This window comes from Pangasianodon hypophthalmus, chromosome 22 (assembly GCF_027358585.1).
Source record: "Pangasianodon hypophthalmus isolate fPanHyp1 chromosome 22, fPanHyp1.pri, whole genome shotgun sequence".
Taxonomy (NCBI): Eukaryota; Metazoa; Chordata; class Actinopteri; order Siluriformes; family Pangasiidae; genus Pangasianodon; species Pangasianodon hypophthalmus.
In genome coordinates, this window is record NC_069731.1 from 12,744,945 (window position 1) to 12,764,223 (window position 19,279).

At 40.0% G+C, this 19,279-nt stretch overlaps 1 protein-coding gene across 1 annotated transcript in view; it reads left to right on the forward strand.

Annotated features, from left to right (window-relative positions):
* The window catches only part of hs6st1b (heparan sulfate 6-O-sulfotransferase 1b), a 70,670-nt gene extending 51,675 nt beyond the window's left edge, over positions 1-18,995 (forward strand). Inside the window, exon 2 of the mRNA XM_026938086.3 lies at positions 17,370-18,995. Coding sequence (XP_026793887.1) covers positions 17,370-18,075 — 706 coding nt within the window. The 3' untranslated portion in view covers positions 18,076-18,995. The remainder of the gene's footprint in view (positions 1-17,369) is intronic.
* The last annotated feature ends 284 nt before the right edge of the window (positions 18,996-19,279 follow it).

Below are 19,279 nucleotides of genomic sequence, written 5' to 3' on the forward strand. Positions count from 1 at the left end.
CCAGCACCACCAAGCTGCCACTGCTGAGCCCTTGAGCAAGGTCCTTAACCCCTAAACTGCTCAGTTGTATAAATGAGATAATTGTAAGTCGCTCTGGATAAGGGCGTCTGCCAAATGCCATAAGTGTAAATGGAACCTGCAAGCTCTGAGCACATGGGGCAGAGGTGGGGTTCGAGCCCCCAACCCTGGAAGTGCGAGGCAACAGTGCTAATGACTAAGCCATCATGCCCCCCCAGCATAGCGAATTAAGCATTTTTAAATACTCAAGGACGTGAATCGCTGTTGCTGTTTACACAGGACTTATTTCTGTAACCATGCAGAGCTCACACCTCAATGGATGTCATAAGATTCCCCTGTAAGAGCTCCACAAAATGAGGCAGTAACCATCCACCATTACTGTGCTGGTGTACATTTGTCATGTGCCAGTTAGACAGAGCAAACGCCATTAACCGGATCCTACACTGGATCTTAGATTTAGTCCCAAAGGTATAAACAGTCCACACTTGGCAAATTAAAATACACACCCAGAGTAAGTACAGAAGCCTATCAGGCTTAAATGATAAATTAACTGGTCACAATTTGGTGACAAATTGGTGACACAAAACGGGTTGAGATGAAATTATTGGTGTTTAGTATTAGTGCGTCTTTCTACGCAGCTGCATATGGCAAGTTATATAAACAATTTGAAATTCTGCACGTTTAATTCATATTCTGTCCATGTTTGATTCGTTCGATTAGAGCATGTTTGATTTAGTTTATCTCTACGTGTTAATTAATGCATTAACTAACAAACATGTACTTAAGGTGTTCGTTATTCACACATGAATTCATAAGACTCACGTCGTAGTTAAGGTTAGCTCTTCATTAGTTTGTGATTAGTACATGCCTTAACTCATCATTAGTTCATATTTAAGTAAGAATTAATTCAGGGATTAGTGCATGATTATTCATGTACTGTTATTGTAAAGTGTTCCCATTAAATTGGGGTAGCTGCTGTGGATATGGAAAAATGTGCAGCTCTCGTTGAAACCTCATTCATATATACGAAGGTATGAGCACAAGAGTGAATAGGTGTATGCATGACTTGGATTGAGGACATATATTCTCCTAATATTTCTATCAAATTTAATATCAATACATTTAACGAAGCTATCACAGTTAAATGAGCAATTACAAATAAAACATACTTCACGTCCAGCAGCGCAGGCCGCAGATGATTACTGATATTGTTGCTATTTCTTTCTATCGACAGCTCATTCTCAAGGATCAATAACACATTAATTTCGTACATGCTCTGACAGATCAAAAGTTTTTGTTTATAGCTGCTGCTTTCTGCTGTTAGCAAAAATATTTTCCCCTCCGTGCCTCCTTCGCCGGTTGTCAGAGCCTCCCCCCAGCTGAAGCGAAAGCAGCAAACCTCTTGCTGTTTTATCGGTCGTCTGCCAAACCACACTCTGAATAACATTAGTGCATGATCTACAATGACCAAAAAATAATGTTTAAAAAACATTAGCTGTAGCAGTAGCTGTTTTGCATTTTTCTTGCTGATTGCAGAATTTTATCTCGACATCCATTTCACACGCAATCTCTTGCTATAATTTTAGCTGATGCATAATCAGCGTGGAGCTGCACCTCAATCCTTCACTGCTCCCTTATCTCGCTGCACAAGCTTTAAGTTATTTTACAGTGCTTTCTGAATGCTTCGTGCCTGTTTTAGTGGTGCATTTGGAGAAATGCTGGTTTTACAGTCAATAAAAGCATTCTCTTGAATATAAAAAGAAATGTTTATTATCTATTATTTATGCATTATTGCTTTGTGGAACTGTGAGAGATGTGAAAGACGACTGGTTTTGAATTCCTTACGACAGCGGGTTCTCAAAGTGGGGCCTGGCAAGTATAGCCAGAGTGTTTTTTTGTTTGTTTTTTTTTAAATTACAATCCACCATTATCAAATTATTATATTTAAGTTCTTATTGTTATTAGCTGATTTGACTGATGACAAATCCAGCTTGGTCTGACCAACCGCAGGCTAAAACAGGTTGAGCTCATTAGACTGGTAGATATGAGCAGTTTCTAATTACAGCTACTCATGCATCATTATAAAACAAATCTCAAACATTTATAGATCAAGTTAGTCACATAATAAAAAAGTTACCAACTGTGAAATATGAAAGTTTTTGGTAGCTGCTCAGACCAAGCTAGATTGTTCAGTAGGGTTGAATTGAATGGGTTTAATCCAAGCCTTAATAACTCAAAAAAAAAAAAAAGTTCAGGAATTAAAACAAGATCTAGAGCACCAATAAATAACCAGAATCTTACAGTATACATTTAAATAATGAGTCTAATATTTAAATAATTGGATTATGTTCCTAAAATAAATTTGTGCTGAGGGGGTTCATGCTTTTCTTTTTTTTTTTTTTTTTTTTTACACAGTTAAATGGGTTCTCAAAAGTTCGGGAATCCTTGCTTTAAGGAGCAACAACCCTGCTATCGTATCACTAAAATAGGATGCTTTAGTTTAATTATGTGTATATAATCATACACAAGGTCAGTGAGGTGAGTTTAAAAAAAAAAACATCAAGAGATGTCAGTGCAATTTGAAACAAATTACATTCAGGAACAGAAAACGAAAATTCAGGAAATATCCTTGAAAACAAGGGTCTATACTGTCCTGTTCAGGCAATCAGCATTAAACTGTGCACAGCATCGTAGATGCATGCGAGTCTATTAGAATATCTACTGGAAGATATCATGATATTTATTTTTCTATTTATTTTTATATGATCTTGATTTCTGAAATCATTACTATTATGTGAGTTCATCAAAAATGGGTCGGTCTGGAGCGATTTGTCCTCCAGCTTCATCAACACTGCTAACTAAAGTCATTCTTTCTGCTTCTGTTATTGCGAGGTCTGATAATAACCTGCAGCTGAAAATGTGCCATCATTATTTTAGCTTAGAACCTAGAAATTACTTATATATGAGCTCTTCTATGACTCTGTTTTTCTGGCCATTCTTTCTCATCGCTTTGAAGAGCGATATAAGGATTTAACTGAATGCAGCTCAGGTACAGTTAGAAATGAAAGCAGGAGCATGAAGGAATGGGGTTGTAGCCCTCAGGCAGTAAGAGGGGTGTTTGTGCTACTACTACTAAGCAAGCAAGCACACACACGCGCACACACACACACACACACACACACACACACAGTTCTATCACTGTTTTATAGGTGGCAAAAGCTTCCAGCCTGTACTGATTAATGGATAACTGATCATAATTTATTTTGCTATATATTCACTTGATCTTTCTATCATTTTAATTCACGTGTGCAATTCTAAATCAAAGTAAGTCATTAGTGGCAATAATTGAGGAATTCTTTCGTTGGTTTCCCAGTTGTTAGAGTGGAGTGAACCAGAAATATGAATCTGTGGTGAATTTGTCAAGGCCGCTGTGTTTCTAACTGGCATTCCTGTGATTATTGGAAATGCCCTGGTCGACCTTCACTATTGCTGAAGGTCCTTCTTTCCTTTTATTTTCTTTCCTAGAACAATCAAATTCACACTAAGAGACTTCACAGCACAATTTCTTTCTATTGACCTCACTTGACCACCACAGTGAAGACTACACTATATGATTAATGTTTTTTTCTTCGTTCCTCCATTATTGGATGCACCTTCTGAGATACTATAATTGTTTTGCGCTTTCTTCTTTCTCAGGGTTACTTGGGGCTGTGGGGAGGGACCTGACCTTGTTCTTGTCTCTTTCTTTCTATTTTTCTCTGTATTATATTCTGCATACAGAATGCTTAGGAGCTGAAAGTATCAACATGAAATTTTACTGGCTTGTGATGTATAAGAAATTAAGATAAAATAATAAACCGTCACTGAATGTCCAGTGTGCATGCCCTCTCCTTCAGAAAGTCTGTGAAGTAATTGGAGGAGAGACGGAATTGTCTAGGTCTCTGCTCTATGCCCCCATGGCCCGTCCATGATGAAGAAATCTGCCGAGGTCGGAGGTCACAAGTGCTTGTCTCAGGGGAGAGGATCTTATTATCTTCTGGATTTATGAAGGGTGTTATTATTCCTGCCTGAGCGTTTCTGCAGGCTTCTCTCTGCGCCCCGCTCACCTGGGAGCAGTCGCTCATTAATAAGCATGAAAGAGTCATGCCTGTCTCTGTGAGGACACAACATGTGCTATCTTTATTAAAACAGGCTCCAACCTCCTCCTGTGGTCTGATCTGCCTGATCCTTGTGGTTGAATGATCTTCTTTCTTTGCTCTCTGGAAAAAAAAAATCAAATTTACTTTAAGAAGCTTCACAGCATTATGGATTATCAGAAGATTGCTGTATTTACAGAAGTTTATCTTACCATTACAGCTGGATCTGAAGAAACAATGTTTTTTTCAGTGTTTACGAGGTTTACATTGCCTCCCCTCACCACCCACATAGAACTTTGCTTCTGTTTGTTCTTTGGGTCTAACAACATAGGATCCAGCCCAAGCAAAATGTACGATTTTCCAACGGTGAACGTATAACATTTTCAAAACTCTAATCCAGGGGTATTCAACTAAAAATTGTGACTGTCCAGCTACACGAAACTCTTACAAAGGTCCGGAAAAGCAACTAACATGGCTTGATGGTGACAACGTGTAGTTGATTAGTTGATGGCTGTAAATAAGACAACTTGTAGTGGTTATGTTTTGTTTCGCTCTAGCGCTTCACAGTGCCACTTTTGACTTGAGCCACAGAGTCTGAACAAATGGGATGTCTGTTTTGAATTTGACTCTGGGAGAATAAAAGCATACTTCTTCTTCCATTTATTTTTAAACATCTTGTTTTTGTCGAATTCAGTCTGTACAAAAATTGTCCCTTTTCTGACCTAACATCTTTAGCCCTGTAGTATATAATGTAATAAGCCACAACTGGTTTTTAGAATACCCGAGTTGCTGAGCAATGGGCAGTTTTTTTTTAAATTATTATTCAACTTTGCTCTCTTGGACTCCTGGCCACGGATGGCTGTGGTCTCATCAGAATTGGAACTTGCGATCTCCAGATGATAGGGTGAACCCGTTTCTGTTGCACCACGCTGGAGCCTATTATTCATGTTTTTATCTGCTCTGATGGAGTATTTTTTTCAAGTCTTGTGAAATACTTTGCCTGGGTCACAATTAGAGTTAAAATAGTTTCTCCTAAAATAGCCAGTAAGTTGTTTTTGGTCTTCGGTTTTGTTTTTGTGAATATGGCTTCTGATCTCCAGCTGACCTGTTCACGCCTGCCTGTGAGCAGCAGACATTAAACATCAATCATATTAAGTAAAAGCTCCAGATAATGCTGGTGCTTTTTAATACAATCCTTTGCTTCTCATGCCCGTGGCCTGCCGAGACGCTTCAAGTAGTTCGGGAACAAACTAGTAGATAAAGAAGTAAAAAGTAAGGGGATAAGGAGGCTTCAGCAAATGGGTTGTAGCTGATGCTAACAGCCCTGAATGCCACAATTCACTGGTCCTTTTCACACCCAGAATATGCAGCACAGAAGGCAGTAAGCAGCATGTGTGTATGATTTCATTCTCCTGCTTTGATTAGATGAGATTTCTCCATTTTGCACAGCTCCAGGGAGTGTGCAGAATTCCAGCAGAGTTTCTAGTCGAGCACCTCCTCTGTAGTGGTACACCTGCCACCACAAAAATGGTACACTCCGCCTGGAGGTCTCCTGCTCAATTATTAGCACTGACACCACTGCAGAACACCTGGGTGAATTAAGGATGGTACCCTTCTGCTTCAATTATTTTCTTATGCATTCATTTATTTGGCATGTGATATGTAAGGAACAAAACATGACAGAGCATGCTGAGACTGGAAAATAATCAATGACAGGGTGGTGTGATGTGGTTACCACACCAAAGTTTATTATTTTCCAATAACATCACATCCTGAAGTATTGTAAGCCTCACAGCAATTTGCCAACGATTACATTTTTAAAATTTATTAATTGAATGTCATGTCATACCTTTTATCCAATTTTAGTTACCTTTAATGATGTTGAACATCTGCAAACAAGTTCAAGTCAAGTGAGTTTTTATTGACATTCCTCTATGTAGCTTGTATACATTGGAACGAAATGTCGTTTCTTCGGGACCATGGTGCAACCCAGAACATTACGCAAGACTACATAAAGTGCAGATACACAACAGTGTCAGACGAGTGCAAGACAATAAATACATAGAACAGGACAATAAATACACAGAACATGGGCTATAAACTGTAAACTATTGTGTGATGTAGCAGCACAAGTGTAGCAGCAATATTGGCAGCATAAACGAGTTCCATAATATAAAAGTGTCTGATGCAGCTTTGTAAAGTGCGGTGTGCAGTGGTACTGAGTCATACTGGGTGAGGTGTTTGACTAGCCCAGGTGAGCATTGGGAGACAGCAGGGTGTTGAGTAATCTGACTGCCTCAGGGAAGAAACTGTTGCGGAGTCTGCTGGCGGTGGAACGGATGCAGGAGGGTGAAGAGTCCATGAGAGGGGTGAGAGGGGTCCTCCACAATACTGGCGGCTTTGCGGATGCAGCAGTTGTTGAAGGAGGTGTCGATGGTGGGTAGAGAGACTCCGATGATCTTTTCAGCTGTTCTCACAATCCGCTGTAGGGTCTTGTGGTCGGATACTGTGCAGTTCCCATACCACACGGTGAGACAGCTGGTCAAGACGCACTCTATCGTCCCTGTGTAGAAGGGGAGTTTGACTCTCTTCAGATTCCACAGGAAGTGGAGGTATTGCTGGGCCTTCTCGGCTAGGCAGGTGGTGTTAAGAGTCCAGGAGAGGTCCTCCATCAGTCATATCATTAAAACTACCTGCCTAATATTGTGTAGGTTCCTCTTGTGCAGCCAAAACAGCTCAGACCCATCGAGGCCTGGACTCCACATGACCTCTGAGTATCTGGCACCAAGACGTTAGCAGCAGAACTCTTAAGTCCTGTAAGTTGCAAGGTGGGGCCTTCATGGATTGGAATTGTTTGTCCAGCACATCCCACAGATCCTCAACTGGATTGACATCTGGGGAATTTGGAGGCCAAGTCAACACCTTGAACTCTTTGTCATGTTCCTCAAACCATTCCTGAACAATTTTTACACTGTGGCAGGGAGCATTATCCTGCCGAAAGAGGCCACTGCCATTAGAGAATACCGTTGCTATGAAGGGGTGTACTTGGTCTGCTACAATGTTTAGGTAGGTGGTAAATGTCAAAGTAACATCCACAGGAATGACTCCTCACACAAAAATTCACCATATCAACAATTACAGTTTTTTTTTAATTAATCCGTTTATATAGAGTGTCTGCGATACAAATCCCTGCATAAACTTACTATGTTACTATAGAAACAATAACACATTAGAATGAACACGTTAATATAAATATGTGATTTGCCTTGATGATAATGAATCAACACCTTCTGACAAATCCAATTCGAGAGGTATAAAGAACGTTAAGATAAGAGATGGATGTATATGACAGTGAACACAATCTCCTTTTGTTTCATATCTACAGAGACCAGCCTTTTATGATACATTGATTTTGTTTTGTTACTCTCAGATAATCTCATGTCTTTACGTTTTTTGTTTTATTATTAACATGTGAAACTCTGCACAGACACTTACCCGAGCTCAGGATCAATCCAGGGACCCTGGAACTATGAGTGAGCAGTGCCACCCTGTTTTTGTTTTTTTTTTTTAAAAAACAGCCGTTCATTTTTATTAGAGAAATCAAGCCACTGGGAATTATACCACTTTTGTTAATCATTTAAAATGGTTAATTTTTGACCCAAATGAAACAAAAATGGTTGGTGTTTTGGGGATTATTTGCCTTTATTTATGAAGTGTATAAAGTGGGTTTATATTTAGCAGAACAAGGGAGATACAAAGAAGGAAGGCAAAGACATGGTGAGAAACAGGAAAGGACAAAGGAGAAGAGGGCGATCCTGGGATAATGAGCTGTCCTCTTTTGGTCTCTCTCTGTGTGGCCTTGTGTTCTCACCTGTGCAGTGTGTGCTCCATCTGGTCCAGAGAGTTGGAAGCCCCTTATCCTGAAAACACTTCTAAGGAGCTGTGATTTATTGGAACGAATCGCCGAGCCAAAGTCAAACAGCAGAAAGGATCCAGCCTGCCTTTATCTCACCATGGGTTTCCTTCAGCAAGCACCTCATCCCATTTCATGCCTTTCTCTCTTTCTTTTTCTCTCGCTCTTTATCTTTCTGTGGCTGTCTCTCATTCTGAACACACATCATTTTCTTTGTTCCATCTCCTCTTCACCTTCTAAGACAAAAGAGTATCCATCGCTCTTAGTCAGGCCCTTCTGGTGTCAGGAAGAGGCACAGCTTTAATCTTTCCCTATAGATGAAACATTCCTGGCATCTTTGTTGGTGTAGTTGGCGTAACTGAACTCCCGTCCCTTGCTTTTTGTTCACTTTCCATGGTGCTCCTTGGAAATCAGCTCCACTCCTCTGTAAAAGGCATGTCTAGTGCTGTAAAGGAATCCAGCCAGCAGAGCCAGGGAGCACAAGGATCGACTGTCGTGTCATTAGAGTGTTAATTACCTCTGACCTCGGTGGCATGACTTACTTTTGAGGATAATTTGAACACTTGGCAGCCATTCCCAGTATCATTAACTTTTACTTTCATTAGAGGATGCACTGCACACATACACCCATTTCTGAATGTGAATATATTGAGGAGGTAACCTCAAATGTTATGTGAATGATTCTTATTTTTTTTTTTTTTTAGTTTTGTTTCTTAATGTGATTAATGTCACAAGGGCTAAATCTCACTGGCTCAGCTCAGTGTGCCATCCTACTAAGTGATGTTCTTGTATGTACATCATAACAAAAATGGCTTGAACAATATAGCAAACAGCCTCCATGCACATTTATGAACATTACTTTTGCCACTTTGACCCACAATGCCAAGCGCAGATCTAACAGACATCCATTTACATGTTTAGTAATGGTTTAAATGCTGGTAATTATGATAATTATAATACTAGGGCCATTGCCTGGGTCACAGTATTAGCTGTCAAGGGCTAGTCAGATGAGATGTGTGTTGGTTTAGCATGCTTTTCCACTCAAACGAATTTAAACAAATGCCCATATTCATAAAGCCATCTCATTGTAGCTCATTTCATTTAGCTTATCTCATTGAGCTGATAGCTTGAGAATAGGACTGCACAACTAATTAACAAAATCAATAGAATCATTAATTTGTTGCTAATGTGAGAAACAGTACAAACATGATGCTTGTTAATAGCCAGATGTCCTGATGAGTTTGTCCAACTGTAATGTAAGTTTATGGTCATATTTATCAATCTTTCTTACCTTACGAGAAAATACTATCTTGTACTACATTGGCCAAAAAGTCAGTTTGTATGACAAGTTAATGGGTTGAAAATGACTGGACAAAGTCTCAAATGATTGTCTGAAATGAAGCCATACTTGTTTAAATCATGTTTCTTTTATTTGATATTTTATTTGTATATTTTGTTCTTAACTAATGTACTGCATTGATAAAGCATTTATGTGCATTATGCAGAGTTGGGCAATAGCGTCTCCACCACAAGTAGCAAAGCTATATGTTGTATTACCTTCTAAGTAGGTAAAACATTTGTTTGACTAAGTAGCATTGATAAATGCTACATTATCTAATGTTAATTCCACACACCAAAAATAATCTGCCTTGTGCAAACACAGCAAGCAAAAGCTGATTGTTTCTGTTAGCAAGACAGTCCATTACTTAAAACTTGTCAGGTCAAAATTAAACAAATCAGGGATTGAAATGCAGGTAAGACTTGAAATATAGTACCAAAAAATGTGTACAGAATTAGTAAAAAGTTAGATTGGGTGTCTGATTTATGAAAAAAAGTGGTCAACCTACAGTCAACCTACAGTGGGGTCCAAATTTAACACACAGTGTTTCATTGTAAATGATATTATCAGCTACAACTTGAGTGAAAAGCAGAATCTTAGAAACATTTACATGAATTTCAGAATTTCGTAATATTTGGTATGTCCCCTTTTTGCTTTAGTGACAGCGTGCGCTCGAGCTGACCCAGACGCCACAGGTTTGTGTAAAACCTGATGATCCGTGTTAGATCATATCCATTGACATGTCGTCTGAACACCTGCTTCAATGGAAGGGATAAGACTCACGATAAATCTGAGCTTTTGTACAAAGGAGTTAACATGAGGGCCTTTCGTACCACTTCAGTGCCAGAACTAAATTTACAGTACTAAAGTACTGGGCGATTTTGTGCGAACTATTTCCCAGTACCGTTTAAAGGGTTGCATTCGGACCGACAGTGGGCACTAGGAAGTGACGTGAGCTGGTTGACAGCGTCGTCATTTGTGCGCGGCGTTCAACAACGGAAACAAAGAAGAACAAGGTACTTGCGAAATAAGTTGACACTACAGTATGTTTACACGGCGTTTTAAATCATGGCGGGTGAGGGCATTTTCATAGGAGTTTGGCCAATCGACGTCTACTTACGTCACGGATAGTACCAGTTGTGCTGGTTAGACCCTGCTCCAGAGTAGGAGCTAATTTGGTTCTCGAAAAAGGCAGTCCGGTACTACAATCACACCCAGTTCCGGAGGTGCGAAAACGCCAAAAAGTGGGTAGTTCCACAGTTAGTTCAGGTACTATGAAAAGGTTCCCGCGGTGCGAAATGCCCTATGGTCAATATCACAAATTTGCTTACATTTAAAGGGTGTCCTAGAAATTGCGCAGCAGCTTGAATAGTAGAGATTTTGCAGATTCAATTTTTTGTTTTAGAATTTTCAAAATTCTAAAACATTCTGTTTATTTCCAGTTTTAATTAAAATTTTAAAAAAATCCCAGAATTTCAGTGTGGTCTCAGGCTTTTTGACCCCACTGTATACCATTACAGATTGTCTGATAAATGTCAGCAACGTTGTATTGCAGTCAGTGGTCAGTTATTTAATTAAGCCTAATTACAAGTTCTGTAGTAGTATTAGTTAATTGAAATGCTGGGATTTAATATGTTTAACTGAATATTTTTGGTATTTTTAAAATAATGTTTTGGTATATTTTAAAATAATCAAACTACCCAATCAATCAAACTAATCGTTCTTTGCAGCCCTACCGGCAACTGCATTCAGAACTTCCTCATAAAAATAAATTTTGGTGCTAATGGGTTTTTTAAATTAGAGAGTTGCATTCTTTTCACATGGCCTTTCTTGGTTGTGCAGACAAAAAGGCTCTCGGCCTCCTCTCTACTTGAGACTAGGAGTGGAATTGTTGAAGACATTCAGGAAGGTTTTCTCAGCATCACACACATTCGGCAGCTCTGAGCAGGAGAGAGCCAGCCTGAAAGATGGTGTCTTTGTGTTCAGTGCTGTGCAGAGGAGCAAGCGGCACCTTATTCTTTGTGCGCTCGCAAATGTGATTCGGGATGTTCAAAGGCTGTTTGGCAGCGGGAATGCGAGGCCAGGATGCGGTAGAAGGCTGAGGGAACCCTGTGGCAGCTGGCTCGGTTTCTTTTTTCCCCACATGAATAATGTACCAATGCTCTATTTCTTCAATTTAAACTCAGCATAAGGAAATTATGCTGAAATTGGGACGCATAAATGTGCAAACAAATAAAGATGCATAATCTGTATATGTGAGTGCGTGTGGGTGCATATCTTTTTTTTCTCTTTCATTTGTTGAACTTTTGTCCCATTTTTCACCATTTTGAGGATATATGTGACCAAGCTGAGAAGCAAAATCTGCATTTTCTACAGCTGCTTCTCTCTGGCTCTGTCAAAATGGGTGACTTGTCCAAATCCAAGCAGTTCTCTTCCTCAGAAAGGCCTGTGTGTTCTGTCGATATCTTGAAGCGACTCGATTTGTATTTAGAGCTGATAGCAGATTGTGCTTCATGGTGACCCTTTCTTGGTGTCTCTCAAGCTCACATTCTGCTTTAAGCCCCAACCACCATCACTCCAATTTATATCAGTTAAATTACCTATAGTACAGCACTATCAATAGACATGTCAATAAACACCTATTATACGCACAGTGTGTGTGAATATCCTGACAATGCTCCTTTAATTTTGCTGTAGTGAAGAGACTAAAAATAGTGGTGTGTGTGTGTGGTGTTGTGTGTAGAATGTGTTCAAATTGTTCCATTTACCATTAAGTAGCATTCATTAATTGGTGGACTCAGGCCTGTAGGATTTCCAAGATTTCCAGTTGTTAACTTTCCGCACACACATATGCACAAGCACACACACACACACATACACACAGACACACACACAAATGCACTCAAGACTCAAGGCATTGAAGCAAGTAGGATAATGTAGCCACATATTGCCTTGAGCCAAATTTTTATACACAGGCTGTATGTTTGTTATTGTGACTGAAACATATTATCTGAAATGATAGCTGAGGTCACTGCGTTTTGTGTTTTTTTTTCTGCTGCATTGAGACAGCACTCCATACTCACTACCTGAGTAGTGAGTCACTACCTGAGTCTGGTGTCTGCGTCTATGCGGATATCTTCAGAGCCAAGTTCTAGGTTTGCTTCATTAATTAGCCCAACAGCCATGTGTGATTAGTATTGACTGGCGCTTTAGAGAGTGGGCCGGCCAGCCATTACCTTTTTATTGGATAGAACAGGATCTTCTAATCTGTTGGGGCGTGTGCATGAGTTTAATCACCGTGGAAACGGTGAGCAGCGTTATTAAAAAGCCAGCTCAGACTTCCGACTTCTGACTGCAACCGCTCCGGATTGCTAATCATAATGGGCTCAGGGTGCTGTCCCTGAGCATGGTAAAGATGACTCAAGCTGATAAAGAGATGGATGGGTTTTAGAGGAGGAGAGGCATGAAAGGAAAAGGGCTATTGAGAAGTGATAGATTAGACTTGGAAAGGTACGAAACTGTACGAGGAAGGCAAAACAGGTTTCTCATTGCTTGCATGTGATTCTCTTTTAGTATGTGGTATACGTGTGTACAGGGAGAGGCTGTAATATAATGAGGTGGCATTCTCTGTGTCAGGTTACTTTTCTGCAACTCGTGTCTGTTATGACAGCTGTGGATTGTTGCTCTTGGTTTCCTCACTTCCTCCTCTTATTTTTTTTTTTTCCCACTACACCTATTGTCAGAGTTGTTATTTAGAGCTCTAGATCCTCTCACCTCCTCTATCTTCTTCCTCCTATGCACCTAGAATTTCCCTTTTCTTATCCTCTACTCTCTTTGTCCAAACATCTCTTCTCGTTCGCTCCCAGATTATGTAAATTGTCAGGGTATGGTTAACAAATATGCGATTATCATGCTAAACACAGTCAGCTGTTACGTCTGTGGCTCAGATGCCACTTATCTTCACTCTTCTGTACAAAGCAGTTGATATGTGTACTCTGCCCCCATGTGCCTGCTCAGAGAACTTCATGTGCCATGCCAGGAATTTTCCATTGACAAGGTGCCGTTACTGTTCCCACTATAATAAACCAAACAAACCTTAATAAAATAAAATAAAATTGCCACATTTTCACCAGTTTAATCATCAGATGTGGGCGTTTACCAAACTGGAAGCTTTGTCACAAGTTTGGGAATTAATTTTACCATCCAAAGTCCTAACTGTATATATTATAACAGTATTAATAGTATAAGCCATAATGTAACATATGTATTCTATTGATTAACACCAATACCATGTAGAATAGGCCAGAAAAAGGGCTAACAGAAACTATTCAGCTATATGTACTGTTAGGCCTAGGTGATAACATTTATTAAAATGTTATCACCTCGGCTTAAAGGTTTTTACATATCTATTTTTCAAATATCGAAAACATATAATGTTCAGAAAGACATTTAAGAAGAACTCGCACAAGATGATCTCTGCCAAAAACATGCATGTCCATGGTTTCCCATCTCACTTGTCTTTGCACTCTATCAGCTTTCCTCTTTTCAACATATTTTAGGTCTCTACACTGGCCGATAATTTTTTGGATTTGGAGAGAATCTGAGAATCACACTTAATGCCAACATCCGACGTGTTTCTAAATCTTTTAAATCGCAGGTCTGACTTGCATGAAACACAGCAGATAGGCATTGATTTTAACCTCTGCTTCAGCATTGTAAGATGTCAGCCTGCACATGTTGTACAAGGCAGTTAGGTCTAGTGTGAATTCTAGATAGTGCAAAAATGTGAGTGTTAGGTACTATGGGCAGTTTGAGTATTATGTTTTGGAAGTTTGTATACGCTAAATGAAAGGCAGTGGGCCGCGTTTGGCCTTCTGACATTGAGTTTGACAGCTGTGTCATAAACAGTAATTACGTATCCAATGATTGATCCTGAAAGATCTTCAACAATTCTTGCATTGTTCACTTTTTAATGGTCATGAATTTGAGTTGCTCAAGTTGCTGTTGTTGTGATGTTATGATGGCTCCCCAAACCCGTGATGTCCCCAGTTCTTGGTTCAAGACCACATATTTATGTGCTGGAACTGAACTATTCTCATGGTGGAAAAGTGAAGAACATTCTAGGCACAAACTCACTAACTAGCACAGACACCTTGTCAGAGGAAGGTATGAGTATCTCAGCCTGAGACGCTACCTGCTGTGTGTGCCAGTCCTACCTGCGATTCTTCTACACCATTAAATAGCAGCCATGTGATGACGTTCTAAGCCTAATCAGTGATTTTTGCAAAGGCTAGGAGCTTGGATTTTTATTTGTAAGTTGCTTTTTAAATAAAATTTTAGTCACTTCATGGCTGTTGGTGTTTACCTGACACTGTTTTGATCATATAGTCCTTTTGCTCCTGCTGCAGTAAATTCCCAGAACAGCATTTGATACCTAGTATACTGTATTGCTGTATAGCAAGGATACCCATAGCTTTTTGTCATTTCTTGGTTTTTACACACTTCCTGAGATACCTTATTAAATGAAGGGTTGCTGTGCAGTAGATGGTGCATTCCCCCTGCCTCTATCTTGTCGAGTTGATAAAAGGCAGGGATGGAGAGATGTCACCTTGCAAACACTAGCTAATAACTCATTCTGTCTACTATGGTGGGGGTTGGAAAAGGCTTGGAGATCTTCTAACATACACACTCTTTTTATCACGCCTACCTCCATAAGTCGTGCAGTTATGTATCTAATGTATCGATATGTATCTATGTGTATCTATATGTATCTATCTATCTATCTATATATAAATATAGATAGATAGATATCAACAAGCTTTCCATCTTTGTCATCAGGATGGTGAAATGATGGTCATCTTTTCCAGCCTTCATCCTGGAATACCTCTGCCCTGCACATTTCATCGTTTTCCATGCTCTAACACACCTCTTCCAACTAAAAAAGCTAATTATCAGCGTCTTCTAAAATCAACACGTGTATTAGAACAGGGAAAGCATTGTTCTGTAAGAGCTAAAGCTAAGTGTATGATTGCCTTTTAATTTGGTCTGCCCCATTGGGCATGTCAGTTTGTTTTTTGAACAAACTAACTATTTGTTTATTCTGTACCTTGGGAGTAGTCATGTCCCCCTGGCAAGTGTGTTTTATGCGTGAAAGGGTGTACGTGTGTGTTTGAGTGTGTCAGCAAGGTCAAAATTCACCCTTCTCAAATGCACCTTCACTGCACTACAGGTAACTCTGATTACGCTTAGACTCAGGAATGTTCCAGCATTTTTTCTTTCCTGTGATGATGTTTCAAGATGTGGATCTCTGAGAATGCAGTCGGGACAGACAGGAAGAGAAGAGATGGATAAAATGAAGCTGCCAGGGTCTCTGGGGCTCATGTAGAGGCCATGACTGCACATGGTTCTGATTTATGGGTGATTCCATGATTGCAGTGCCATTTAGACTAGTAATTATAACACAGTAACTTTTTTCCAAACAATTTTCAACATTGAATCTAAGAAAGTCCACATTTAACAATTAAAAAAAAAAAAAGTTTCTTCATTTACCATGGCTAATGGCATGATGACATTCTGATGATTTACTTAAAATGATTATTTTTAAATTAATAATTTACTTTCAGTCTATAATTGGAGTATAATTTGGGTAGTCTTCTCAGCAAAAATCACAATATCATTCCTATAACTTATCATGCTGGATAAACTGTAGCCATGAAGGGATAGATGATCAATGATCTCCAGATACACCTTGCTGTTCAAAGATTCTTCAGTGGGTTATCAAGGGTGATAATGTGCATCACGAATGCAGTCCACACCATCACACTGCCACCTCCAGCCTGAACGATTCACACCTAATAAGATGGCTCTTGTTTCTTGCATCAAATTCTGCTCCTTTGGTTTGCATGATGCAATAAAACCTGGCTTTGCTCAACCAGGCATATTTCTCAACAATCCTGTGACTTCCTGTCTTCCTGACATCTGGTTCCTGTGTCCAATGAAGATGTCATTCCTGTTCAACACTGGCATCTGACATTCTCATCAATCCTGTTCTAACTTCCTGGCATCCTGGCATCCAGCTCCTCTGCCCAATGAAGATGTTTTTGCTCCATTGTAGGCTACTCAAGGCAAAGCCTAATAAGTGGCGTCCAATAAGTGGTGTTCTCTGTGAAGACATTCTGTACTCCAATGCCAAATTCATTTAGTTTGAAGGGTTGTGGCCAGGCTATTTGCTTGCATGATTTTTAGAAATCTCTTCTGATCAGCAAGCTGTTTTAGTCCAATGGACTGTGCTAACTTTTTCTTTGTTATTACACCATTCTTATTAAGCATTTGAAATGACTATGTAGTAAATACTCAGGAGAATCTGGAACTTCCACAGATACTGTCAGGTATTATGCCGTGTCAGTCACTAAGGCACTCATTTTTTTTTCCATTAGAGTGGCCAGTTGGCTTATGGACCCTTCTACTGTACTTTTACAGTCTAGTACTTACAATGGGTATCAATGTAGATTTATATGAGAGATAAAGAGAGTAAGTGGGTAAGCTGTCAAATGATTGCTTCAAGCATCATAGATCCCTGCCATATTTGACCAAAGAGTGCTAGTAACTAGGGATTTTGGTTTGATAGATTATGTGCAGTCATAGCCTGGAGCACTAAGCTTCTGGAGAAAGGTGTTGCTTCACTTCTTTCATCTGTCTCCCCTCCTTCTTTTTTATTTTCTGTCACATGTTAGCATGGCGTTAGCAGATAGTGATAATGATATGAAATTCTATTAATGCTGTTTTTTTTTTTTATTTTTATATTTTCCCTATTTTCTAGTCAAGGGGGATGTGGTGTTGCTGCTGCAGCATTTTAAAAACCCCGGATGACTGAAGACTCTTTCAGATGTATTTATTCTATTTTTGCTATATTTGCTTTTGCTTTGTAACTGACGCAAAGTATTTCTTTCGTTCCTTTTTCCAGGAAGTTCTACTATATCACTCTTCTTCGGGACCCAGTGTCAAGATATCTAAGTGAATGGCGCCATGTGCAACGAGGTGCCACATGGAAGACGTCACTGCACATGTGTGACGGCCGCACGCCCACACCCGAGGAGCTACCCACCTGTTACGATGGCGCGGACTGGTCAGGCTGCACCCTCCAGCAGTTCATGGAGTGCCCATACAACCTGGCCAACAACCGGCAGGTGCGCATGTTGGCTGATCTGAGTCTGGTAGGTTGCTACAATGCATCCACGCTGCCTGAGAAGCAGCGAGCCCGTCTCCTTCTCGAGTCAGCTAAGAAGAACCTGCGTGACATGGCCTTCTTCGGACTCACGGAGTTCCAGCGCAAAACACAGTACCTATTTGAGCGCACCTTCCGTCTCCGCTTCATCCGGCCGTTTGTACAGTACAATAGTACGCGTGCTGCCGGTGTTGACCTGGACGAGAGCACCGTGCAACGCATTGAGGAGCTCAATGAGCTTGACATGCAACTCTATGACTACGCAAAAGACCTGTTCCTTCAGAGGTACCAGTACACTCACATGCTGGAGAGGCGTGAGCAAAGAATGATGCTCCGAAATAGAGTCTCTTTCCACAGCCTGGCACGGGAGGAGGGTGCAGGGGGAGAGGGCACTGCTCGGCTGCCCACTGAGGACTACATGAACCAGATTGTTAGTGGATGGTAGCCCAGGAGATCTCTCTTTAAAAAGAAAGAGAGACACAAAGACAAATAATGGGTGGAGAATCCATCTTTTCTCTAACTTATGGAGAAATAAAGTGGTTATCATGGACTCTTTTCCCCAGGAATCTTTAAAGAGTAAGATGCACAGGAAAACAGGCAAAGATAGTGAGTGGCGGACGTGGCCTTTTCCGAGAGAAGGGATCATTATGGGCATTCTCTCTCTCTTTTCCCCAGGAATCTTTAAAGAGAGAGGTGCATAATGAGAGAACTGAGAAATGGTGGGTGAAAGAACCATTTCTATTTCAGCTCATGTAGAAAGATAGGGATCATTATGGACCCTTTCTCTCGTTTCTCCCAGAAATCTTTGAAAAGACATGCAGGGGCAGAGAAATGGCAAAGATCATGGGTAGAGGAGTCATCATAGACAGAGAGCGATCATTGCAAGCCCTCGGTCATTTCTCCACAAATAAGGTGTAGTTTGGGCCAGACCTACAAGAGATAGTAGTTATTGAGGTGACTAGGGATTTAGAGTGCACCTTTCCGGATGGGTGAGCACATATCCCCATCCCCTCCATAAAGCCCAGGCCTAAATGACAAATTGTAAATGCTTAATACAATTCAACCAGTAAAGCGTTGTTTCAATTAGCTGCAACAAAATTCTACAAAGCTTAGTTTTGTATACGAACGAAAAAAAAAATGTGAATAAAATCACTTGTCTTAGAAAAGTCATCCAAATATTGGGAATATTCAGAATGTTTTATATTCTGTGTATAAATCTTAAGTTTCTCCTTTTTTTTTATGGTAAACTGATGTGAAGTGCAGAGACTGGAAATTTCCACATGAGATTATTACTAACAGACGCTGTGATTCAGTTTGTTTTAAGAGAGATATATGTTAATATATAATGCAGACATGGCCTTGTTTTTCCAGCATATGTTTCTACCATTGTATGTGCTGACTGTGTGAGTGCTCAGGCTCTCGGGTAAGGCATTTTATTCATCACCGTGAAGAAATAAAGTAATGCCATGGTTCCAATTCTACAATCTCAACTGCTTGTAAGAATAGTACCAGAAAATAGGACACAAAATACTTTTTTTTTTTTGGAAAAGCATGAAGTTCTGCTTTAAATCTGCACAAATGTGTTACTGAAAGTGTGATTGACATATAATTGTGTCCATGCGTGCATGTATGTGTGAAGGCTGATGGCT